Genomic DNA, 27,284 nt, shown 5'->3' with positions numbered 1-27,284 from the left:
ATTAAACAATAACTTGCCCAACGAAACTGGCATTTGTTGTATCCAGTTATTCCTTACAAAGTTGTAACACAATATGTGTTTGTATATACCAGGATATATCTAGATTCTAGAGCCACTGTCCAATTCAGTATCCATTTACTACATATGGAATTAAATTACAAGTAATTAAAAATTACATTTAAAGTTTAAAAATCATTTCTTTGTTGGATTAGTTTTATTTCAAGGGCTCAACAGTGCAGCTAGTGGCTACTGTATTAGAAGCACAAATACAGAACTTTTGATCGTCACAGAAAGTTCTCCTGGACAGCATTTTTTCAGAAGAATCCTCAAAAAAGCCAGTTAACATCTGAATGCTTTGGAGAGAACTAGGTGGTTGGAAAGAACAGGAGATATCTCACACCAGTAAGATAGGACTTGGCCTGTGCCAGGCAGCATCCTTAATGTTTCATGTTAACAGTTTTAATCCTTACTGTACTTCAATTATTTTCCTTTGTAATCCTAAGTATTAATATTTTATTTAATGCATTTAAAAACAGTATTCTGATAATGAGGTCACAGGCTCCAGCAGACTGGTAAAAGGATCCATCACCTTTAAGGAAAAAGTAATTAAAAAACCTAAAATAACATTAAAAATTAAGATCCAAGCGTGATTTTACTAATACTGTTTGAGAATACAAGTTGTACAAGTTCAAAACAAAAAAATAAATTGTATCACTCATAATCCCATCATGCCACCACCCATACATCCTTTCAGATTTGATTTTATGTTTGTGTGCGAACTATGAGTCATTCTATCCTTAAGGTAAGAGTTTTTCTTAAAGGTAAAGAGTTGGACTTCTGAGTATTGGTTGAATTTTAGTTTTTCTAAGTGTAGTAATAAAGCCTGTAGACAGAACCTGGGTTTGAGTTCCAGCGCTCTCACTTAGGAACTCAGTGACCCTGGCAGAAATTTTTTTTTTAGTTACTTGAAATGTGAATGTCTCACCAATAAAAAGTATTTATCCCACAACATTAAAATTTTTTTAAAACTACAAGAAAAAGATGTGTATTTTCTCTCTACTGAAGTATTTCTTGCCTTAGTTAATACTTTAAGTTATCAGACTTTGTGGTTACATAAACTGTTATCCTAAGATGACCCATGGAAAACCCCATAAGAATTTTTTATAACAATTTAGTTCACATAAATACTAAATTCTTATTGACTGTCATAATAAGCACAGCATTTTATAGTAACAAGTTTAAAATACATAACTAAAGAAATTTTAGCTTTATAGATTACTGCAAAGAATTTGCTGCAAAGATTACTCAGAGAAATCTTAGTCATATTACCACCTCCGCCAAATAATTCAGCTTTTAAGATGAGTGACATATTATAACTGAAACTTTTTCAAATGGCAGACCTTTCACCAAAATTACTAAAGTACAAAGGTAGCTGAGAACAGATTTCATATTTGCAAATTTTTAAAAAATTTTACTATAGTGTTTCAACTAGCAAAATATTTTACCTGTCAAATCATTTGAATTGACAAGGTCCAGAAATCAAATGAGAAGGGGGAGAAGGGAAGAGATCATTCACTTTCTTTAGAAATCAACCCACAAAGTCCTAGACCATTTACTGAAGAATGAACAGTATAACTAACTTGTTTAGCCCTCAGACTTTGGACACTTTGCTATTTCCTTAAGATTCTATACTTTGGATATCAGCAAACACTGTAGTACAACAGAAACTAAAAAAGTCCACATATTTTCTTTTAGAGCTGTAGCAAAATATCTATTAAGTTTATCAAATTAATCTTTCCAAGTCACACAAGGAACACGCATTACATGCCTGTTGGAAAGACAGTGTCATGTTTAACACACTCTGGAACTTGGCTGCCTTAGTTTGAACTCCACCCCACCACTTATTAGCTGTGCGATCTTGGGGAAGTTAGTCACACAAAGTTACTTCATCTCTCTGTGCCTTGGTTTCCTTATCTGTGAAATAAGAATAATACCTACCTCATAAGGCTGCTAAAAAATTCAATGAATACATGTAAAGCACTTAGTAAGATGCCTGACATACAGTAAGTGCTGTGTTAACTATTATTAAGCTATAAAGACTGCTTAAGTTAAAATTCACTATTACAGACTATTATTTAAAAGAACATTTCTATTAAGTCAGTTGCTTAGAACTTTAAATCTGTAGCCCAGGAAATGCAAAGCTGGTTAGATCTGTTATAATTCCAGACTCTTAGTGAACACAGTGCGCAAAAACTACAGCTTCCCATTGTTTCTATGAAAATGTATCAAAAGTTCCAACTGGGGAAAAAAAATCTTATTTTTCTGATCACATTCTCAGGTTCTAGAAGTAAGAGACTAGAAATGACTACATAGTACTTAAGAGACAAAAGTCATCTTTTTTCTCTAGACACATATAGGAACTTTTAAAGAGAACACTACTGATTTTTACTGTAAAGAGAAGAGTATCAGTTATGGGTAATAAGTTTTGTATTTCTGAATAATGGCAAAGAAAAGATAAAAATAAAGTCAGTTATGTGAATCTCCTAGCAAAGAGAGGAAAAGGTAAGCATACCCATGCATGAATGCACCTGCATGCAGCACATCAATGGAATATTAACTTTATCTAGTTCTTCGTAACTGACGAATTGTCATCTCTGAATATTGTATTTGAAAATCAAAATCACTGTATCTTATTCCCATTTTTCAGCTAGCCTTAGAAATTTCAAGGTCACACAGATATTAAAATTAGACTGTAATTCAGGCTCATTTCCACTTCTCAAAAAATTCTCTATGACAAAGACGGAGCAACTCCAAAACAGCAAGAAAATTTCTAATAGAAGCAGAGAAGGAAAGGAAGAAATTACCACTGCTATAACTACTACTTCACAGGTTCCTTGTTACATCCAGGACTGCAGGTCCTTCTATATTCTTAATCTTATATAAATTATATAGGATACTTAAAAAAATTTTTGTGTAGAATTTTCTATCCAAACTGGATTATGGTTACATAATTCATTAAATATTTTATTCTCTGAAACTCTGGAGTACACACTATGTTTCTAAGCTGGACTTCCCTAAGTCAAATAATTAGGCATAATATTAATTCAGAGTAAAAAAGTAAAATGTAAAATATAAACACTAGAACCAAATTTCTTTGGCTGATGAATGAACTCTGATAACACTATGTTTTCTTAAAGCAAAAACACGCGTATTAATATGCAAGATCTGCTTGTCAATAGTCTTTGTTTAGCAAAAAAAATCGCATTATATAACATATTTGTCACATGAATTTAAGATTTACTTTTTATAAACTCTCTGCAAAACATGTTTCTAAGGGATAAAAAAGGAAACATTAGATTAGCTGACTGTCCAAGTGGATTCCACCTATGTTAAAAAAATTGAAAAAACACAATGTAAAAGCAAGTAAAATTACATACCTTCAGTTTAACTAAAGAAATAAAAATCTCTTATCTTTAAAAGAATTACAAGTCAAAAAACAACCCAATAATGAAGAAAACAGAATGAAGATAAAAGCTACCAAAACAATGTCCCAATGGAGGCAAGATGGCCTGCCATTTTTATCAACTGATATTACGTCTAACTTTGATCTACTCACAAGCTCTAATTCTGAACTGGCCACAATTCAAATGCCAAGAGTAACAGGAGAGTATTGTTCAAAATTTTCCCACAGTACCTGTTAAGATAAATGGTTCCAATTTGCCTATCAACCTTCTTAACAAATTTAGTATCATTCAGTATCCTTTTGTGTGTCCATGTGTTCTGTCCTGGGTGTTTTTTTAAGTATCATTGATTTACAAAGTTGTGCTAATTTGAGGTATACTGGCAAAGTTTTAAATACACACACACACATATATATTAACCTTCTTTTTCATTATAGTTATTATAAGGTACCAAATATAGTTTTCCCTGCGTTATAAAGCAGGTCCCTGTGCTCTGTTTTATATATCATGGGTTTCTGTTAATCCCAAATTCCTAATTTATCCCTTCCTCCTCCCTTTCCCCTTTGGTAACCATAAATTTGTTAGAATTCTGTGTCTGCGAGTCCATTCTTGTTTTTAAAGTAAGTTCATTTTTATCATGTTTTTTAGATTCCGTCTAAGACACATCTTAATTTAACTGATCTCACACGCACACGCTTGATATTCACATAATATCAAATTGACAGTGACTGATATTTTACATTATTTCAGAGACAAAAATTCCCTGAATGCCTACCAAGGTGGGACAAGCAGGAAAAACTTATGACTCTTTAGGTGCTTATGATTATGCCCAGCAAAAAAGGAATAAGGAAACTCACAAGCTAACTGAAATAGCAATGAATAAACACACTTTTTTGTAGGCTTTACAGGGATACTTCAATTGCAACAAATACTAATCAGCTGCTTAAAAAAAAAAAATCCGACTATTTAAAATTGCGAAAAAGAATTCTAAATGACTAATCTGTGGACAAGGGTACATTAAAAAAAAAAATCGCATTTTTTACACTAAAAATGAACTCTTTAAAGTATTTTACAAGCATCCTCAAACTACCACAGTTTCAATCTGGCTTTCGACTTTCACAAACCAGATTTTTAGGTTCCCTACTCCCCAAATTTAAATGCAGTATTCAAATCTCCCAAGGGTCAGCAACTAGTATCACTGACCAGGATCATTAGAAATTAAGCTTCTAAAAGTTTACACTGAACAAGGTATAAAATCCCATTTTGTATAATTTGTATCTTCAAGAGCACCTGGTACAAACTCCTAAACATATCAGGGGCTATAAATAAACACTAAAAACTAAAACACTCCTTCAACACTTTGTGGTTTTGCTCCCTGCTTTTGAAACAAAACAGCATAGCTTTGCAAAACCCAAAGGACCTAAATGTTACTGAAACTTCGGAGAATACATTATTGTTTTGTTTAGAGGGTTTAGCCTTGCCCTTATTACCAGCTGTAATGCTTTTAACTGATGCTAGTACAGAGGGCAAGAGAGTTGATCAGTTGTAATACCAGAACCCATTAAAGGGTTTTAAGTTAAAGTTTACACATTTATCGTTTAGCTATTTAACATCAATGTTCTAAAAATCAGTTAATTGTATCAGCAACTTAAAGAGAGTTCTGTAATCAATCTAATTTCCAGGAAAATAAACACATACTGGTACCAATAAAAGAAGAAATAACCAAGCTTTCTGCCCTTAACTCTGGCAGGAAGCTAAGGATAGTTTACATCAATGTAATGAAAAATAAGCATTTGTGTATTCTACAGACCTTTCTATACCTAGTTTTCAAAGTAGTTATAGAAACCTTTAAAGAGTCAAAGCAAATTGGGAAGCCATTATCAAAATCACAAACTACCATTAAAGATACACGAAAACATCTGGCAACGAAGGTCTGGAATTGGTTCCAGAGTATCAAAGGTTTTCTGGTGAATGTATTACGCCTCTAAATTATCACTTAGATGCGACATTCCTAAAACGGCAACATAGGCCTAGAAGTTTCAGTGAGCCAGTGCAGGCAAAACCAAACTATGACAAAGATACTCTCTCCTTTGAGCGGTAACAATCAACTTTGTGCTCTGGGATCAACTTGCTTCAGAGAAGTCTAAGATGGTACCTAAATTGGGAGGGAAGCCAGTAGAACGGATAAAATCAAATGGAAAATGAACTCGAAAAGTTAAGTTTCTATTTCCAATAAACTGCGTCTGTGAAATCTTCCAGACGATAAAGACTCGGTAGAACAGACAGATCTAGACCCAGACGCATTCTCTGAGGCGTGCGCACAGCGCGGAAGGATGAATGAATGAAGACAGGCGCGTGTGAAATGCAGCCGGTCCGGCCGGCAACCAGACCGGCAGCAGCTCTCCGTAGGCCTCGCTCCTCCCCCTTCCCTCCTCCATGACAGCCCGGTCTCGAGCACGGAGGGGCGAGGACAATGTGGTCCCCCTTCTAACCCCCCCCCCCACTTTCATCCTCCTCTCAGAGGTTTACCGCGCGGCACGGGGTTCCCCTCCCCACCCCAAACCTTTCTCGCCTCCCCTGCCGCCAACCCCGGCAACTCTCCGACGCGCTGGAGTAACATGCGCTCGCCCCTCTCGGCTCCCCTCGGCGAGGTCGAAGCTTCTACGCGCGTGCCGCGGCACCACTCCCGCCCAACCCACCCTCTGGCAACGCGAGCCCACCGGCCTCCCGGCCCACCGATCTAAGGAACCCCGGCACGCGCGCCGCACCCGAGTCCCTGGGCTATAGAGAGGCTCGGGAGGGAGAGAGGGAAAGGCTGCCCCGGGGCGCCCTCCTCCATCTCATTCCTGGCCGGCTCGCCGCCCACCCTCCCTGCGGATCCCGATGCCTGCTCGGAGCCGGCCCCGCGCCCTCCTATCCCGAAAACACAATTCTCACAACCCTAGCCCAGGGCCCCGAACACCCTCCATCCTCGTGGTCTTAAGGCTCCGCCGGAGGCGCCGCCCCTCCCCCACTCCTCTCCCCGAGCTCTCGGGCCCCCACCAGAACGTGTGCTCCACACGCCGTAGCGGCCAACCTCCGGGGCGCCCCCAGTTGTCCGCGGGGAGGTCAGGCCCAAGAAGAGGGGGAGGGGGCGGCAAGGGGTAGCATGCGCGCCGGGAACGCCGTCCCGCGGGGTCCCCCAGTCCGAAGGGAGACAGAGCGCGGGGACCACTGGGGGTGGGGGCCAAAGGCAATACTCACCGGTTCCACAGTCGCCATCTTAGATCGATCTGATCGCACAACCGCTCCTGAAGGGGGGGGGGGGGGGGGTGGTGAGAGGAAAAAAAGGGGATTCAAACCGGATTGGCCGGCTACTGTTCACGTGACGGACGTGTCCGTTTGGCCCTGGCGGCGCCTGCGCAAGACTGCGGCTGCGTGTTTAACGAGAGGCTTCTGGGAAGTGAAGTCTCTCCCGTTTCCCCCCCCCCCCTTTTTTTTTCTTTTAGGCAAAGAAGTTAAAAAAAAAAAAAAAGAACCGGTCACGTGGTCGATGGGTACGGTTCGCGCTTCTCGGCGCGGGGGACACTTGCGTTCTGCAGGGTGGTTTTCAGTCCTCTGCTCTTCCGCCTGGATAGATGCTGTCGCACTTACTGCCAGGCATGCCTACTGTGCCGTTTGTCGCCCTGTCCTCCCATCTTCCCCGGAAGGTTGGGAACCGAAGGCTCAGCACGCTCAATAAGGCTTCATTTGCTTAATTGAGGTCCTAGGACGAGTTGCCTGTGTGTTTATTTAATTTTCTTTTGACTTCTCACCATTTTCTCTTAGTTTTAAAAAGAGTTGGCGTTGGAGAATAGTTGTTTGAGCAGTCAGCCCTCCTCGGTCCCTTGGCTCCGCTAACACTGGTGGTCACTCATTGCCATCACTGCGAAAGGGGGTGGCGGAACCGCCCACAGCACCCACTTGCCACAGGTTGGGGGAGGGGGAGTGCACCCGACAGCTTTTCCTGTTCCAACTCCTGAAATTAAGACTTCAGGGTTAAATCTTGCGTGGAAGTAAAAATGATTTGCAAGTTGTGTCCTCTCGCTTCCACTGTTCTGCTTTAACGTGAACGGAAACCGCCCAAGTCCAGGTGCCAGCCAGGGAAGCCACTCCGGCCCCCGCTGACTAAGCCCTGGACTGACCGTCAGGAGTCGTTAGGCCAGGTCAACTATGACTCTTGACGTTGACTCATTCTCGTTAGGCAAGTGACTTAGTCAGTGCCTCAGCTTTTTCATTTATGAACCACAGATAATAATACACTTACCTCACAAGGGTTTGCTGTGCTAGTGATTGTAACCAGTTTTGTAGATGCATCGGACTCTATAAATGCTTCACTATAGGCAACCTCGTGTCTTCCTAAGGATCAGCGGCTTCCCTTAATGTTTGTTTTTTTTTTAAACAATTAAAATTTTTTTTCTTTTGTGTACTTTGTTACATTATCATATACACCAATGCAATTTTAAAGTTTCAAGACAAGCTCCGCCCCCCCCCCCCCCCCTTTTTTTAACTGTAGCTACCCTCCACAGAGACTTTAATGTTCAGGAAAATATTGTTATATTCACAATAATCACTGGCAATTAGAAATTCATTCCCACTATGGCATCCTACATTTCCTTTCCATGTAAGATACTGTGCTGTCATTTCTCAAGACAGTGTTACTCTGCACGGTTATGAACAGAGGTAAAGATATCTAGTAGAGTGCTACTCTAAGGTTTAATGAGGAAGACATAAGTTTCTACTTTCCATGCTTTTTAAGAATGTTAACACCAGAAAAATAAGTATAAGCAGGTTGCCTGTGCCTGCCTGCTTATAGTGTTGCTGATGTTCTTAACTGTGTCATACCTATTATTGAGTACATAATGGTTGCTTGAGTTGACTAACACATAATTGAGGCTGTAATAAGAACTCAAAAACCATGGCCTGTTCATATGCTTTGGTTTACCTGGATGTCAGAGACAATTAATGAAAGCTTCTGACCAGTCAGTTTAGCTTTAGTAGGTTTAAAATAGAATTCTGAAAAAATAAATGGATAATATGGATTTCTATTTGCAGAGACTATCTACTTTTAGCCTATCCAAAGTAATTACAGTCGATCTCAGTCTTACTTTCTGTTGTTTAAAATTAGTATCCTGTTACCTGCTCTGACTATATAGTATAGATGTATTCTTTTCCCAGTTGTCTAGATAACAGAACAAAAGAGATTTAAAATTTAAAGAGATTTTAGTCCCCATGTGGGATTGATAACCAGTGATGTTTTAAAAACTTGTTGTAATGATAGCTTCCATTTTATTAGCTTTTCTCTTGATAAAACACACCTCACTTTGGTCAATCATCCTAGTGCTTCTACAATATATGTGTATATACTCCTATTCTTTGCAGCTAATTTCTATTTTGTATGAGCTTTGTTGCATGTGTTTTATGGCACATTCATATGTCTTTGCCTAATATCACCATCAGATTCTGCCATGTCAAAGACTTGGTGATTAGGTTTTTAATCTATGTATCTACATGGTGGTTTTGTTTTACCAACCTGAAATACACAGAGCAGAAATTTTATACTTTATCTTTTAATCCACATAAAAGTATATTTTTGTGCTTGTACTTAAAGAGTAATAACAGGATATTTATTATGGGATATGGTATTAAAATACTTTTATACTTACTGGAGTTATATAATTAATACATAACTAATGACCCAGCACAGTATCATGGTGAAGTGAAGTGAAACTATTATTTAAAAGCCTGGAATAATTGGCTATCATTTAACATCTGTAATTAGTCATGATCTTTTCTTTGCATAGTATATTCCTGACGCTGATACATTATTTGTCTTTATAGATTTAACTCATGGTAAAAAGACTTTAAATAATTTAATAAAATACATATAATAAAAACATCACATCATTTTTATCATGTATTTTGTCATTCAAATTTTATTTAGATTTCCTAGATAACCAATGTCATTGTTTTACTGGGCACTGTTTAACTATGGTTCAAACTAATCACATCTGCCATGATCAATCCCTCAAAAATATTACTGCTACACTGCCTAGAAATTTTTTTAAACAGGCCTTGGAATTTTAGACAGTCTATTTAAATTAGATCCCTTTCTTAGACTCTGATTAGTACAAAGCAATCATTTGTCTTAAAATGAGTAGGTTTTGAAACTGAAGATACGAAATTCTATAATAAAGTAAATGATTCTTAATATTTTCATGTTGGGTATTAATTTTAGATAAACCTAAATCAACCTCTAGTTAACACTTTTTTTAAAACTATTTTACTTTTTTTTTTTCCACTTTTTTCATTCTCAAACTTGGTTATACTTTACAGTCTATTTTTTAAATTACTGTTGTCACTTTCTACAATGATGTTACTTTAGGAAGGACTGAAAATGATGGCTTCTAACATGATGAATAATCTTTTAAATTACAATTAGTTTAGTATTTGTGAGCATGAGCTCCAATGTCAAATTTTCTTGGTTCATAATCCTCATTCTACCATTTACTGTGTGACCATATGGAGATATCTGTCTCTTTCTGCCTCATTTTTTGTCATGAGTTAGATGGGGCAATAATAGTACTTACCTTGCATGATCAGTGTGAGAAATAAATTAATCCATTAACATGCTTAGAATAGTTCTTAGAACATAGTAAGCACTCTATGTTAACTATAATTACCATGATAAAATATCACATGAACATAAATTTCTTATTTCTACTTTTTGTATAGTATAGTATGCTAAAAAATTCTTTTATGCAGAGAACCAACCCCCACTCACTGTCTTTAAGCATAATTAAACATTATCACCTCCATCTTATAGACAGACTCAGTAAAGTTAGGGGACACAGGCAAGTCCACCCAGCCAATGGTGAGCCGGAATCCAAACCCAGTTCTCTCGACTCTAAGATATTCCTTCCTCTATATCAGAGCTGCTTTCCTCCAACAGGGTCTTCCAAAATGCCTAGGTCTTTTTGAAGAACTTTTAATACTAAGTTCAATTACAAAACTTGACAATTCAAGTACTATGTTAGTAATGAGAAATGTGTAATATTTGAAGGATATTGAAAGGACATGGGACGCTCAGGCACTTCCTTTCTGGCCTGTAAAATCTGTTTGCCATCCTAAGTCATGGGTATATAAATAGTTCACTACCCATATAAAGAAGTGTGACTAAGAACCGAAAGGGTGCAGCTAACAAGCAGCATAATAAACACTCATTCACCTAATGATAGAGACAGTCACTTAGTCTCTTCCCTCGTTGCATTCAGATCCCTGTTCCAGTGCTATCCCCTGAAGGAAGCGCTCCTTGACCACCCTATCTAAATTACCGTGGTCATTACTATTTATCCCCTTGCACTGCTTTATCAGACCACTTTGTAACCCTTGCTTTAAACCCAATATTATATTAAATATTATTTAATTGTTGGTTGTCTCCACTAGTAAAGTATTAGCTCCTTGATGATTTGTAGGTAGATTGCTAACCAATATTTGGGAAAAACCCAAGTCTAATTTTTAAAACTTTACCAAAGTCTGGCCTCGGGACTAATAATGGAATAGAAAAAATTTCTATGTCCAGGCATCATGTTAAGCAGTTTACATGTGTTGATGATACCTCATTTTATCTTCAAAAGAACTTTCTGAGATAAGGCAACTGAGGTTAAATAACTTTCCCAGAAACACAGTTCTGCCTTCAGGGCTCTTAACAATATATGATATTGACTAGATTGTAATTGGACTGCCTAATAAGAAAGTCAGTCATCGGAAACAATGAGAAATAACCTGCAAAGAGTATGTGAAAAATTCATGTTTAGTACCAACAATTACTATAAATACACTTAATGTACCTTTTAAAATTGAAATTAGAAAAAAATTTAAATGTATGGGATGCAATCAGTAGTCTATAGAAATAACCCACATGATTGTAAACACCCAAAACTCAGAAATTTGGGTGGAACTTCAGAGAGGATTTTCTGAAAATCCATGACTGCATTTTCATTGCTACATACCTGAGTTAAGTGTTACACTGAACTTGTCTAAAGAAAGAAATGTATTAATGGGTGGAAGTTGATCTGCTTGCCATGTGTAACAGAGGAATCCAGGATAACAAAATTTGATGATCTAGCATTGTTCTGGGGACAGAATAGTTGTTGTTCAGTCGCTAAATCCTGTCCAACTCTTTGTTACCCTGTGAACTCAGCATGCCAGGCTTCTCAGTCCATCACTATCTTCCTGAGTTTCCTCAAACTCATGTCCATTGAGTCAGTGATGCCATCCAACCATCTCACCCTCTGTTGCCCCCTTCTCTTGCCCTTAATTTTTCCCAGCATCGGGGTCTTTTCCAATGAGTCAGTTTTTTGCATCAAGTGGCCAAAGTATTGGAGCTTCAGCTTCAGCATCAGTCCTTCCAATGAATATTCAGGGTTGAGGGGACAGAGTACCCTGGCACAAAAATATGAACTCGGGTCCATTGGCCCCCAATGAGAATGGTTTCTTGGGGACACCACAACTATACAATTGCCTTGTTTTGATTCCAGGTTTACCAAGCAACCATATGATGAACATATCTTCTGGTATTGATTTGTATATATGTAGGGTTGATATGGATACATGAATGTCTAGGCCACAATAGTTACATTGCTCAGAGTCCATTTTTAAAATGGCATTAAGTTTTCAGCTTGTTTTACTTATGCTCTAGTAGCTTGGCTAAAACAAGACTGCCCCTGTGGACTGGATTTTCTATGTGTCCTCAGACTGTGATGATTCTTTGTTAAGTGCCAATCTACAGGAACTGTCTGGATGGCTACCCTCCCTAGGGCCTGTCAAGTGTTCTTCTCCAACAGCATCTTTGGAGACTTGTGAATTATAAATTTTTCAATTCATCTGCCTCTAAATTCTTAAAAACAGGGGATGTACTAAGAATTCTCAGATATTACCCTATATGTTTCAAGTAGCTAATAGAAAACCGTGATTACTGTTCTGTAAAAATAAAATAATCATAATTATACTCCCAGAAAGCCATTTATATCTTTTTTAAAAAAATGAGAAATCACTATTAAAGATTTGGTATTTGGGGAGAGCATTTGTCAGGTCTGTGGATGCATTTAGTACAAATGTGACAGCATTCACAGCTCTGAAATGCAAAGTTGGGAAACAAAGGCCCGTACTTCCTCACATCAATGCCTGAGATTATCAGGTTTTAAGAAAGGGAAAAGGCTTTGACCCTGATATACATATTAGCAGACTGGATGTTGCTGTTGTTGCTGTTCAGTCACTAAGACGTATGCGACTCTTTTTGACTCCATGGACTGCGGCATACCAGGACTCCCTGTCCCTATCTCCTGGAGTTTGCCCAAGTTCATGTCCATTGCGTTGGTAATGCTATCCAATCATCCTCTGCCGCTGTCTTCTCCTTTTCCCTTCAGTCTTTCCCAGGATCAGGGTCTTTTCCACTGGATGTACTTAGAAGTCACTTTATAAAAAGTGACTTCTGGGAAATGGAAAAAAAAAAAAAAAAAATACCATGCTAGGCAGATTTATGAAAGCTGTTAGTTTAATTGTGAGGCAATTTATGGAGATGGAAGCTTAAAAAAAATCTGACCTTGCTTAAAAATTTTTCCATGTATGTCTATATGTTTTTCCCTCCTGAAAGGTAAGAAAATAGGTTCATATGATATTAATAGTCAAATGGGATATCTATTTCATTTTGCCATAAAATAAGATGGCAAGTAAACATGATCTTATTCCTTTCTTAGAGCTTAATTTTTACATTCTGAAAGATATTTTGGAAATATATAGGAAAATGTCAGCAGTCATTGTTGAAACTGAAAAACTAAAGGGGAATTACTGTTTTGTTAGGTAACAAAAAAAAAAGAAAGTGAAAGAAAGAAAGTCGCTCAGTCCTGTTCAACTCGTTGCGACCCCATGGACTGTAGCCTACCAGGCTCCTCCCTCCATGGGATTCTCCAGGCAAGACTACTGGAGTAGGGTGCCATTTCCTTCTCCAGGGAACAAAATAAAAGATTAGCTAAATGTAATTAATACTTGAAGAGCAAATCAATCAGTAGAACTTGACTGAAAATATTTGAGTGAAAACATATAACTGTAACTCAATAACATTTTTTTGTCTTGAAATGTTACATTATATGTCAACTGTACCACACTACAACTTAACTATACCATTATTTTGGGAGATTAAATCACCTGATAGAAGACATTGTTTTGTTGCTCAGTTGTTAAATCATGTCCGACTCTTTGCAATGAGCCCATGGACTGCTAGGCTTCCCTGTCCTTCACTGTCTCCTAGAGTTTGCTCAAACTCATGTCCATTGAGTCGGTGATGCCATCCAACCATCTCATCCTATGCCCTCCCTTTCTCCTCCTGCCTTCTATTTTTCCCAGCATCAGGGTCTTTTCAAATGAGTTGGCTCTTTACATCAGGTGGGCAAAGTATTGGAGCTTCAGCTTCAGTCCTTCCAGTGAATATTCAGGGTTGATTTCCTGTAATATTGACTGATTTGATCTCCTTGCCATCCAAAGGACTCTCAAGAGTCTTCTCCAACACCACAGTTCAAAAGCATTAATTCTTTGGCGCTCCGCCTTCTTTACAGTCCAATTCTCACATTCACACATGACTCTTGGAAAAACCACAGCTTTGACTTACGAAGATCTTTGTGGGCAAAGGGATGTCTCTGCTTTTTAATATGCTGTCTAGGTTTTTCATAGCTTTTCCTTCAAGGAGCAAGCGTCTTTTAATGTCAGGGCTGCAGTCTCCATCTGCAGTGATTGTGGAGCCCAATAAAATAAAGTCTATCACGGTTTCCATCATTTCCCCATTGATTTGTCATGAAGTGATAGGACTTGATGCCATGATCTTAGTTTTTTGAATGGTGAATTTAAAGTCAGCTTTTTCACTCTCCTCTTTTACCTTCATCAAGAGGCCCTTTAGTTCTTCTTCACTTTCGGCCATTAGGGTGGTGTCATCTGCATATCTGAGGTTATTGATATTTCTCACAGCAATCTTGATTCCAGCTTGAGCTTCATCCAGCCCAGCATTTTGCATGAGGTACTCTGCATATAAGTTAAATAAGCAGGGTGGCAATATATAGCTTTGATGTACTCCTTTCCCAGTTTGGAACCAGTCCGTTGTTCCATGTTCAGTTCTAACTGCTGCTTCTTGACCTCCATACAGATTTCTCAGGAGGCAGGTCAGGTGGTCTGGTATTCCCATCTCTTTAAGAATTTCCCATAGTTTGTTGTGATCCACACAGTCAAAGGCTTTAGCATAGTCAATGAAACAGAAGTAGATATTATTCTGAAATTCCCTTGCTTTTTCTATGATCCAACAAATGATGGCAATTTGATCTCTGGCTCCTCTGCCTTTTCTAAATCCAAATTGCACATCTGGAAGTTCTTTGTTCATATATTGTTGAAGTCTAGCTTGAAGGATTTTGAGCATTACCTTGCTAGCGTGTGAAATGAGTGCAATTGTGCAGTAGTTTGAACATTCTTTGGCACTGCCCTTCTTTGGGATTGGAATGAAAACTGACCTTTTTCAGTCCTGTGGTAACTGCTGAGTTTTTCAAATTGCTGGCATTTTGAGCTCGACACTTCAAAAGCACCATCTTTTAGGATCTGAAATAGCTCAGCTGGAATTCCACCATCTCCACTAGCTTTGTTCCTAGTGATGCTTCCTAAGGCCCACTTGACCTCGCATTCCAGGATGTCTGCTCTAGGTGAGTGATCACACCATCATGGTTATCCGGGTCATTAAGACTTCTTTCTAAATAGTTCTTCTGTGTATTCTTGCCACCTTTTCTTAGTATTTTCTGCTTCTGTTAGGTTCATACCATTTCTGTCCTTTATTGTCCCCATCTTTGCATGAAATATTCTGTTGGTATCTCTAATTTTCTTGAAAAGTTCTCTGCTGCTGCTGCTAAGTCACATCAGCTGTGTCCGACTCTGTGCAACTCCATAGATGTCAGCCCACCAGGCTCCCCCGTCCCTGGGTTTCTCCAGGCAAGAACACTGGAATGGGTTGCCATTTTCTTCTCTGTGAAAAGTTCTCTAGTCTTTCCCATTCTATTGTTTTCTTCTATTTCTTTGCATTGTTCACTTAGGAAGTCTTTCTTATCTTTCCTTGCTATTCTTTGGAACTCTGCATTCAAATGGGTATATCTTTCCTTTTCTCCTTTGCCTTTAGCATCTCTTCTTTTCTCAGCTATTTGTAAGGCCTCCTCAGACAACCATTTTGCCTTTTTGCATTTCTTTTTCTTGGGAATGCTTTTGATCACCATCTCCTGTACAATGTTATGAACCTCCATTCATAGTTCTTCAGGCACTCTATCAGATTGAATCCCTTGAATCTATTTGGCACCTCCACTGCATAATCGTAAGGGATTTGATTTAGGTCATACCTGAATGGCCTAGGGGATTTTCCAACTTTCTTCAATTTAAGTCTGAATTTTGTATAAGGAGTTCATGATTTGAGCCACAGTCAGCTCCTGATCTTGTTTTTGCTGACTGTATATAGTGTCTCCATTTTCGGCTGCAAAGAATATAATTGATATGATTTCAGTATTGACCATCTGGTGTTGTCCATGTGTAGAGTCATCTCTTGTGTTATTGGATGGTGTTTGCTATGACCAGTGCCTTCTCTTGGCAAAACTCTGGTAGCCTTTGCCCTGCTTCATTTTGTACTCCAAGGCCAAGCTTGCCTATTACACGAGATACCTCTTGACTTTCTACTTTGGCATTTCAGTCCCTATAATGAACATGACATCTTTTTTTTGGTGTTAGTTCTAGAAGGTCTTGTAGGTCTACATCTGGTGCTTAGCTTCATGGAAAAAAAAAAATCACACCTACTTCCAGAGGGGAATGTGTCTATTTGCTTTTTAATTTGAAGCTGGGATGGGACAACAGCTTAAATTGGCTTGAATCTATATATTAAACTTTTGCCCCTCAGAATGTTTAAGGAAGGAATTCCCTGGCTTTCCAGTGGTTAGGACTCCTGCTTCCACTGCCAAAGGCCCAGGTTTGATTCCTGGTCAAGGAACTAAGGGCCCTGAAGACACACAGCCAAGGGAAAAAAAAATTAAGGAATCTTGGAGTAAAACTGGAATTTAAAAAGTTATTTTATTACTTCCTTGGCAGTCCAGTGGTTAAGCCTTCCCGTTCCAATGCAGGAGGGTGTGGGTTCCATCCCTGGGCAGGGTAGCTAAGATCCCAGTTGTCTCTGGGCCAAAACATAAAACAGAAGCAATATTATAACAAATTCAATAAGGACTTTAAAAATGGTCCACACTAAAAAAACTCTTTAAACAATTATTTTTATTGTTTTATTTTATATTGTTCTTTAGCTTGGTGATTATTTTTTTCTTTTTTACCCCTTGGTAACTTTTTAAAATGCATTTAATCTTATAATGGTTTCATTTTAAATACAATATAACACACATCATAGAATTGGTGCTCTTGAATTGTGGTGCTGGAAAAGACTCTCGAGAGTCCCTTGGATGGCAAGGAGATCAAACCAGTCAATCCTAAAGGAAATCAACCCTGAGTATTCACTCGAAGGACTGATGCTGAAGGTAAAGCTCCAGTACTTTGGCCACCTGATGTAATGAGCCGACTCATTGGAAAAGACTCTGATGCTGGGAAAGACTGAGGGCAGGAGGACAATGGGGTGACAGAGGATGAGACGAGTGGATGGTACCACCGACTCAATGGACATGAGTTTCAGCAAACTCCAGGAGATAGTGAAGGACAGGAAAACTTGGCCTTCTGCAGTCCATGAAGTTGCAAAGAGTGGGACACAATGTAGTGACTGTACAACAGTAACAACAAACAGCATTAGTATAATCCCATGAGGTGCTTTGTTTGTTCTTTGGCCACACTGTACAGCTTGTGGGATCTTCCCGGATCAGGGAACGAACCTGGGCCCTGCAGTGAAAGCACAGAGTCCTAACCACTAGACAACCAGGGAATTCCCCCAATAAGGTTTTGAATGTCTGAAAATCCTGCAAACATCATATTGACCCACTATATCAATGACACCATTCTAATCAAACTGGTTAAGCACAAAAGGGCTACAACATTGGAGACCTTGGCAGGACATATGTGCAATCAAAGAGTGGAGAATAAAATGTACTAAGATTCAGGAGCCTGCCATGAAAATACAGTTTTTAAAAAATATATATATTTATTTAGGTTGTGCCAGGTCTTAGTTTGTGGCACATGGGATCTAGTTCCCTGACCAGGGGTCAAATCCAGGCTCCACCCCCACCCTCTCCCCACATTGGGAGCACAGAGTCTCAGCCACTGGACCACCAGGGAAGTCCCTGAAAATACAACTTTTAAAAAACTTATTTATTTTTTAATTGAAGGATAATTGCTTTATAGAATTTTGTTGTTTTCTATCAAACATGAAAATACAATTTTTAAGAATCCATTAGTCAAGGGCATGTCAGGATATGCCTTCCAAACTAAAGGATCAATTATGGTATCTCACATTCCCCCACAGTGAAAAAGGAAGCCCAACATCAAATATGTCTCTTCAGGCTTTAAAGGCAGCATATTCTACATGTGGGTTCAAGTGATAAGAAAGGCTGCTAGCTTTGAGTAGGGAGAGGAGAAAAGACTTTGAAGTAGTATCAGACAGGCCTTGGGCTATACTGCCTGGAAGACATATGATGTTAGATGTGTCAATGGTGGTGAAAGTATGTGGACTTTTTTCAAACCCCAGTGGGATAATCACAATGCAGGCCTCTAGGGTTCTAGAGAAAGGCCACAACATTTGCAGCAGAAAATTTTACTCTTGAAAAAAAAATTCTGGCCTGTTATTAGACCCTGGTAGAAGAAAGGGGTCTATTTTGTTTGTTTTTGTTTTCTCAGGCTGCACCGTCTGGTATGAGGGATCTTAGTTTCTCAACCAGGGATCAAACCTGTGCCCCTGCATTGAGAATGCAGAGTGCAGTGGACAACCAGGGGAGTCCCAAAAGGGGCTTACTCATGGTTACTGGACACCAAGTTACTATATAGTTATAACTATCCTGGTGAGGTGGGTTCTGTGAGACCTACTTCACCAAGTCAAAGCTTAGGCAGGCTAGCAATGATTCATTACAAGATGAAAGTGGTACATCTAGGATTCAGCATAAATAGGACTAATGGGCACAAGCAGGTTGCCCCAGCATCTTTCCTTCCATTACTATGGCTATATGGGAAATTTCTCAGGAAGAGCTTATGGAGGAGAAAGATTCAAGCTTGAACCAAGGCTGGGTTAACTCAATATGTGGATGCAAGCTGAAAAGAGAAGAGTCACTACAGCCCCACATAAGTGTGGCCTCAATAAAAAAAAAGGTGGTGAGTGAATTTCCTCCCAAAGGGTACATTGTGTCCTGGCTCCTTTACTTTGTGTGGAAAGATAAGTGGCCCACGGTTAGAATATATATAAACTCATGTCAATGGTGAATGGCTTGGCCAACTGGGCAGGAATCTGAAGGAAGATTACAAAATTAGAATAGAGTAGGTCTAGGGTAGAATGCATAAACAGATGAGAGTGTACACAAAATATGAGGATCTTTGTATCCTATGTTAATCTCCACCAGACAGCATCCATCATGGAAGAAACGTAAGCAACTAAGAAACAAAATGACTTGGCCACTTGATGGTAGTCAGCCTCTGTCATCAGCCACTTCAGTGCTTGACCAGTGGGTGCTTGAACAGAATATCCATGGTGACTGCACAGGGACCCAAAAAGATGAATTTCACTTACCAAGGCTGATCCATCTACTATCATCGGCAAAATCCAACTTAGTAGACAAAGAAAGGAATCATCATTCCGTCAGAAATAACTGACCCTGATGACCAACCAGGAAGGGAGGATATGCTTGGTGCCCAGAAAATCCACTTGGGTACCTCTTGATACTTCCTGCCCAATTGTGACGGCAAATGGACAAGTATACAAATTATTATGTACCAAAGACGATGTGGTTCCCTGGGAACCAGACCTATAGGATAAGGACCTGAGCCAAACCATGAGGCAAACTGCCAAGACCAGCAAAGGTATTCTCAGAGAATGATAAGACTCTTCAGCAGATAGTGGAGGAGAGGCAAGATGAACTCAGCCACAGCCCTGACATCAGGGCTGTAATTCTTTCCACTCAACTTCCACTTCTAAATTTCCCCTAAAAAATAGGTCTACTGGATCTGGGAGGAGGTGTTCCAGAATGTATGTGAAGAAGTGGATCTAAGCAGCACAAGGGTTAAACTGCTGTCAACATAATGGTGAGCCACCAAGGTTTAACTTAATGAATGGCTTGTTGCTGCAAGCTCTGTGTCAGAGTTTGCTTCCCAGGGAACCCAACCAGTAACAATCAATATACATAGATGACAGTTTAAAATTTTGAATAATTATAGTTTGAAACACAGTAAAAGAACACCTATATTTAGCGTATTTTTAAAAAACTTAAAAGAACATGTACTAGCATTTGAATTGACTTGGAGAAGTTTATAATTTAAGTTATAATTTATGAATGAATTAGAAAATATATAATGGCATAATTTGTCATAACACTCTGAGTACATATATTAAGCTGAATATGTAAATCAAAGATGAAAAGTATTAACTTGCAAAGTGACACATCTGGCAACTTAAGTTGTGATTTACATATTTTTTAGAAATTGCCTGTAAATAATCCATGTCATGATCTGAAGGATTACTATTGCCATTTAGGATAATACAGTTTGAGAATGTGGTTCAATGTTATTATACTTAGATAGATACCTTACTCACATCTATATTTAGAAATGCTAAAATCCTGAAATGTTATTTCTAATGTCCCTGCTATTTTTGCTTGGTAAAAATTCAGCATTTAAACAAACTGATCTTATAGTCTCCAATCCCCAACACCAAATTCTAGACCCTCGAAGGCAAGACCTTCCCACTAAGTGACATTATGTGATTATTAGTCAGGGTTCTCCAGAGAAATAGAATCAATAGGAGATACAAACAGGAATATATATACATATTCAGTTGCTTCAGTCATGTCTGACTCTGCAGTTCTATGGACTATAGCCGGCCAGGCTCCTCTGTCCATGGGAATTCTCTGGGCAAGAATATTGGAGTGGGATTTATATATATATATTATAAAAAATATATATATATATATTTATATATATATAATATATTTATATATATATAATATATATATATTATAGGAATCAGCTCACACAATTATGTAGGCCAAGAAGATCCACAATCTGTGGTCTGAAAGCTAAAAATTAGGAAAGCCACTGGTGTAATTCACTCTTACTCTGAAGGCCTAAGAACCAGAGCAGCAAATGTTATGTATTCCAGTCCACGTCCAAAGGTCCAAGAATTGAGAAGTTGATGTGAAGTCTGGGTCCTAGTGCAAAGGCTGGAGAAGATGGATGTCTCAAACCAAATAAAGAGCAAATTCACCCTTCCTCCACTTTTTTGTTCTATTCAGCCCCTGAGCAGATTGGATGATGCCCACCCACATAGATGGATATACCATTCAAACACTAATCTCTTCCAGAAACACCCTCACAGACATTTCCAGAAATAATGTTTTACCAGCTATCTAGGTATTCTTTAGCCTAGTCACAGGGCACATGAATTTTTTTTTTATTTGAAGTATAGTTGATTTATAATGTTGTGCCAATCTCTGTTGTACAGCAAAGTGACTCAGTTATACACATATATACATTTAAAAAAATATTCTTTTCCATTATGGTTTATCCTAGGAGATTGAATATAGTTCCCCTATATTTACAGTACAGTAGAATTTGTTGTTACATTTATCCATTCTAAATGTAACAATTTGCATCTATACCAACTCCAAACTCCCAGTCCATCGTCCTCCCTACCCCCCATCATTCTGGCAATCGCAAGTCTGATCTCTATGTCTGTGAGTATATGTCTATCTACTAAATGGGTCATTTGTGCCATACTTTAGATTCTGTATGTAAGTGATACCACATGGTATTTGCCTTTCTCTTTATGACCTCCCTGTGGCTCAGACAGTAAAGAATCTACCTGCAATGCAGGAGACCCAGGTTTCATCCCTGAGTCAGGAAGATCCCCTAGAGAAGGGCATGGCATCTGACTCCAGTATTCTTGTCTGGAGAATCCCGTAGACAGTGGAGCCTGATGGGCTACATGGGGTTGCAAAGAGTAGGACACAACGGAGCAACTAACACTTATGACTTCACAGAGTATGATAACCTTTAGTCGCATCCATGTTGCTGCAAATGGCATTATTTCATTCTTTTTTATGGCTGAGTAGTATTCCATTGTATATATGTACCACATCTTCTTTATCCATTAATCTATCAATGGACGTTTAGGTTGTCTTCATGTTTTGGCTGTTGTGAACAGTGCTGCTATGAACATATGGGTGCATGCGTCTCTTTGAATTAGAGTTTTGTTCAAGTATATGCCTCAGAGTGGGATTGCTGGATCATATGGTAATTCTATTTTAGTTTTCTTCCTTCCTTCCTTCTTTTACTTCTTGCCACAGTCTTTGGCTTGCAGGATCTTAGTTCCCCAATCAGGATCTAACCCATGCTCTTGGCAGTGAAAGCCTGGAATCTTAACTCCTGGCCCACCAGGAATTCTCTATTTTTAGTTTCCTAAGGAACCTCCATACTGTTTTCTATAGTGGCTGCACAAATTTACATCCCCACCAACAATATAGGAGAGTTCCCACTTCTCCACACCCTCTGCAGCATTTGTTATTTATATACCTTTTGATCACGGCCATTCTGACTGGTATGAGGTGGTACCTCATTATAGTTTTAATTTGCATTTCTTTAATAATCAGTGATGTTGAGCATCTTTTCATGTGTCTACTGGCCATCTGCAGGTGTTCTTTGGAGAAATGTCTTTTAAGGTCTTCAGCTCATTTTTTTGTTTGGGTTAGTTGTTTTTTTGTTGAGTTATATGAGCTGTTTTTATATTTTGGAGACTAAGCCCTTGTCAGTCACATAATCTGTGAATATTTTCTCCCATTCCATAGGTTGTCTTTCAGTTTTTAAAATGGTATCCTTTGCTGTGTGAAAGCTTGTAAGTTTTAAGTCAGGTGCCCACACCTGACCAATCAACAAAGTTCAGCAGTGCTGGGGTATTCTAACTTGGGTTATAAAGTCACTCTTGGGCCAGTCAACTCTGCCTAGAGGAAAGCGTAGCATGTATAATAATATGATGACTGTGTGAGCCAGAGAGTGGGAGGAGTGGGAAGAGTAGGTTACAGAAAAGGGGAAGGAGTGATGTGCTACCAAGAAGAGAGTGTTTAACATAGGAGAAATCAAGACAAGAGCTTAATATCATACAAAGATGAATAATTATCCAGGTTGACCAACATAGGCATTATAAAATGTATAATCTCTAATAAAAGAGTAAAAACTAAAGCATATTTTGAAAGAAAGATAATTTGAAAATATCTAGAGGGATATATATTGCTATATTAACAGTGGTTATTTCTGGAGAATGTGCAAGGGGAAGGGATCAAGGTTGCGGGGGTACTTTCTAACTTCTATGGTGTTTGAAATTTTTTATAAATGTGACTACATTTGTAGTGTACCAAAACTTTTGAATATAGAGAAAAGAGAGAAGACCTAAGATTTCTTAAAAGTCCTTTAAGCAACAGAAATAGGGGAATGATAAATACTCAGAAACTAAAAGAGGTGCCATGTGTGATAAAAAAAAAAAAAAAAAAACCTAGAATCTATAGACTGTAAGAGAAACTGATTCCGTAGATTTGAAATGAAGAAATAATAGCTATTTACTCTCTAGGAGAAGAACATCTGCAAGAGAAATGAAATCCAAACTGACGCAATTGATAAGATACTGATGGCCTAAGTTGTTCAGTCGTGTCCAACTCTCTGCTAGCTTATGGACTGTAGCCCGCCAGGCGCCTCTGTCCATGAGATCCTCCAGGCAAGGATACTGGAGTGGGTTGCCATGCCCTCCTCCAGGGGATCTTCCTGACTCAGGGATCAAACACACCTCTCTTACGTCCTGCGTTGGCAGGTGGGTTCTTCACCACCTGGGAAGAGCAAGATACTGATAGAAGGTCACTAAGTGATCTGGATTCTAGATAGGTAAGAAAGAAAAATAAATAATTAGAGGAATCTGAGGCAAGAGAAAGTCGGTAAGGACTAGTTCAAATATTTCTAAGACCTAGATTGTTGAGATAGAACTGTAACCAATAATTTAAAACATAACAAAATGGGGTAGGGGGTACCTGTAGGTGGTTCAACGATCTAAAAGCAAGGAATGTTACAAAATGATGAGTTTGTTTCCCCAGAGAGAATGGAATGAGGACCCCAGAGAGAACGGAATGAGGGAGAATAGCATGTTGCCTGATTAGGTAGAACTTGATTTTTTTTTTTTTCAAAAAAATATAAAAAAACAAATTTAAAAATTGGCCAGCTGTTACTCCGTGTGAACACAGAATTTCCCTTTAGAGCGTATCTTTTCCGAGAGGAACTGCTGGAGTGACTGCTCTCAGTTATGTAAATGTAAGAATATAGGCACTCTTTACCCTTTATTTTGTGGCTTGATAAAGCCTGCCCTTCCTAATGCCTCTTCATATGCAAATTTTCATGGAAAGCAAAAGGAGTCTCCTGGGTAGAAAGGAACCAAGACCTTGACCTCTCCTGTTTTGCTATTCCAATTTATTACCATCTATTTAATGGACTGAGCCTGTCTCAACTCATGCCCTGGCAGTGAAGGACACCAGAAATCAGCCATGAAGAAAAGGGGCATCTGGGGATAGGAACCGAGCCCTACCTGGCATAGCGTGTGGCTCCCCAGGAATCTCTCCCCCTCACCGCTTTACCTTTCACTTGGTTTGGAGGATGTGTTCCCAAACATAAGTTAAAATGCTATAGCTTTGGGGCCTACACCGAAGGTATTTGGTGTCCATTTGAACCAGCAAGATTATCATTGCTATGTTAGTAGACAAAATAATACCCCTGAACTACAACTGTTAGTGAACTGGGCCACTTCTCTAATTCTTCTTCAGTAGCTAAACAGTTTGGAATTAGGACATGCCCCCTCGGCGAGTTTGGGATTAACCTACACCTAGAGGGTTCAGTGGGTAAGGGATCTGACTGCCATGCAGGAGACACAGGAGACGTGGGTTTGATTCCTGGGTTGGGAAGATCCCTTGGTGAAGGAAATACAACCCATTCCAGTTTTTCTTGCCTGAAAAATCCCATGGACAGAGAAGCCTGGTGGGCCACAGTGTATGCGGTCACAAAGATTTGGACACGACTGAAATATAGAACAGATAACCAGCAAGGACCTACTGTACAGCACAGGGAACTATACTCAATGCTATGTAATAAACTACAAGGGAAAAGAATCTGAAAAACGATACATATATGAAATTGAATCACTGTGATGTATACCTGAAACCAAGACAACATTGTAAATCAACTATACATCAGTAGAAAAATAAATAGAAAAATTCTGAAAAAAATAAAAGAACAGGTCTCCTTGGACTCAGTAAGTCTCAAAGTATTTTTTCAATAAGTCAGAGAAAAATGCCCAAACAAAGCCTATTTCCCCAATACTGAGTAGAAATTACCAAAATCAATCAAGATGGCTTAGGTATAATTAGAGAGGCACAACTGGATTGTGATTTTGACCAAGAAACTTAGAACCAAGTCGTTGCAGTAGATCCTGCCAGAACAACAACTGTGTGATTCAACAAAGGAGTGGGAGTTGGTAGTGGCCTCTCAGTCATCATTAAAAGCAAAGTCCAGAAAGATAAATTTGACTGCGTATTGTTTGCAAATTCAGGGCCCAGGAACACAATAGGGTAGCTGACTTGCCAGCCAAGAACCACCCAGTATCAGGCTTACAAAACTGTTGACACATAGTATTGAATAGTATATAACACTCAAAAACAGCCCTATAAAATTAATCCTGATAATTGCTTCCAGAGGAATGCTGACAAAGGCAAGCGGAGCCTAAAACAGCACTTAATCTCCCTTGTACCTCACCACACATGTTTCCTTTCCTGAATTTTCTATTCTGGTTAACAGTAAAATCACTTTCCAGTTAGTCTTTTCTATAAATCTTAACATCCCTCCAATGACAGTCTCTCTCCCATTTTCTATATCTAGAAAACCATCAGGTATTCCCAATTCCTTTAAAAAAAATTTATTTCTTTATTTATTTTTGGCTACATTGGGTCTTCATTGCTGCTCTGACTTTTCTTCAATTGTGGTGAGCAGGAGCTACTCTCTAGTTGCAGAGCGTGGGCTTCTCATTGTAATGGCTTCTCTTTCTCTTGCTGTGGAGCAGACACAGACATACACCCATATATGTGTTTATATACATAGAAGATACACTGTCGGAAGATACCTGCACTCCTGTGTGTGTATCTAAAGTTAGATGCGAGAAATATACATATATGCACACACATAAGGATACACACACACATCAGATCAGATCAGTCTCTCAGTCGTGTCCAACTCTTTGTGACCCCATGAGTCGCAGCACGCCAGGCCTCCCTGTCCATCACCAACTCCCGGAGTTCACTCAGACTCACATCCATCGAGTCAGTGATGCCATCCAGCCATCTCATCCTCTGGCGTCCCCTTCTCCTCTTGCCCCCAATCCCTCCCAGCATCAGAGTCTTTTCCAATGAGTCAACTCTTTGCATGAGGTGGCCAAAGTACTGGAGTTCCAGCTTTAGCATCATTCCTTCCAAAGAAATCCCAGGGCTGATCTCCTTCAGAATGGACTGGTTGCATCTACTTGCAGTCCAAGGGACTCTCAAGAGTCTTCTCCAACACCACAGTTCAAAAGCATCAATTCTTCGATGCTCAGCCTTCTTCACAGTCCAACTCTCACATCCATACATGACCACAGGAAAAACCATAGCCTTGACTAGACGAACCTTTGTTGGCAAAGTAATGTCTCTGCTTTTGAATATGCTATCTAGGTTGGTCATAACTTTCCTTCCAAGGAGTAAGCGTCTTTTAATTTCATGGCTGCAGTCACCATCTGCAGTGATTTTGGAGCCCAGAAAAATAAAGTCTGACACTGTTTCCCCATCTATTTCCCATGAAGTGGTGGGACCAGATGCCATGATCTTCGTTTTCTGAATGTTGAGCTTTAAGCCAACTTTTTCACTCTCCACTTTCACTTCCATATACACACACACAAATAGAGGTGCGGGGGTGCAGATATCTTCAGACAGTATATCCTCCATATATATATATATATATATGTTGTTTTTCTGTCACAAAGTTGTGTCCAACTCTTTGTGACCCCACGGACTGAAGTGCACCAGGCTCTTCTGTCCTCTTCTATATATAGTGGAATACTATTTAGTCACAAAAGAAGAAAAAGAAGGAAATCCTGCCATTTACGACCACATATATGGGTCTATCTCTGTTGGAAGATATATACAGAGATAAGGGGGTACAGATATCTTCCAAAAGACATGGTGGTTTCTTTTCCTTTGGACATATATTCAAAACTGGAATTGCTGGACCTATTTTTAATTTTTTGAGGTGACTTCATACTGTTTTCCACAGTGACTGCATCAATCTACATTCCCACCAACAGTGCACAAGGATTGGGGTCAGGTCATTTTTGGTCGTGGTGGACTGTTCAAGTGTGTTCTAGGATGTTTGGCACTGTCGTTTGCTTCTACCCTAAAGATGTGAGTAGCACCCTTTCCCCAGGTGTGACTAGAATGTCTCCAGATATTGCTGAATGCCCCCTGGAAAGCAAAATTATCCTGGGTTGAGAAACAGGGG

General features: G+C 39.1%; 1 protein-coding gene across 1 annotated transcript in view; it reads right to left on the bottom strand.

Moving 5' to 3' along the window:
- EIF4E (eukaryotic translation initiation factor 4E) overlaps positions 1–6,798 on the bottom strand; it is a 40,709-nt gene extending 33,911 nt beyond the window's left edge. Inside the window, exon 1 of the mRNA XM_027544009.1 lies at positions 6,705–6,798. Coding sequence (XP_027399810.1) covers positions 6,705–6,722 — 18 coding nt within the window. The 5' untranslated portion in view covers positions 6,723–6,798. The remainder of the gene's footprint in view (positions 1–6,704) is intronic.
- Positions 6,799–27,284: the final 20,486 nt, after the last annotated feature.

The sequence above is a fragment of the Bos indicus x Bos taurus genome, chromosome 6 (genome assembly GCF_003369695.1).
Source record: "Bos indicus x Bos taurus breed Angus x Brahman F1 hybrid chromosome 6, Bos_hybrid_MaternalHap_v2.0, whole genome shotgun sequence".
NCBI classification, from domain to species: Eukaryota; Metazoa; Chordata; class Mammalia; order Artiodactyla; family Bovidae; genus Bos; species Bos indicus x Bos taurus.
The sequence above is the reverse complement of the archived record's forward strand: the minus strand, read 5'-3'. Positions and strand labels throughout refer to the sequence as shown.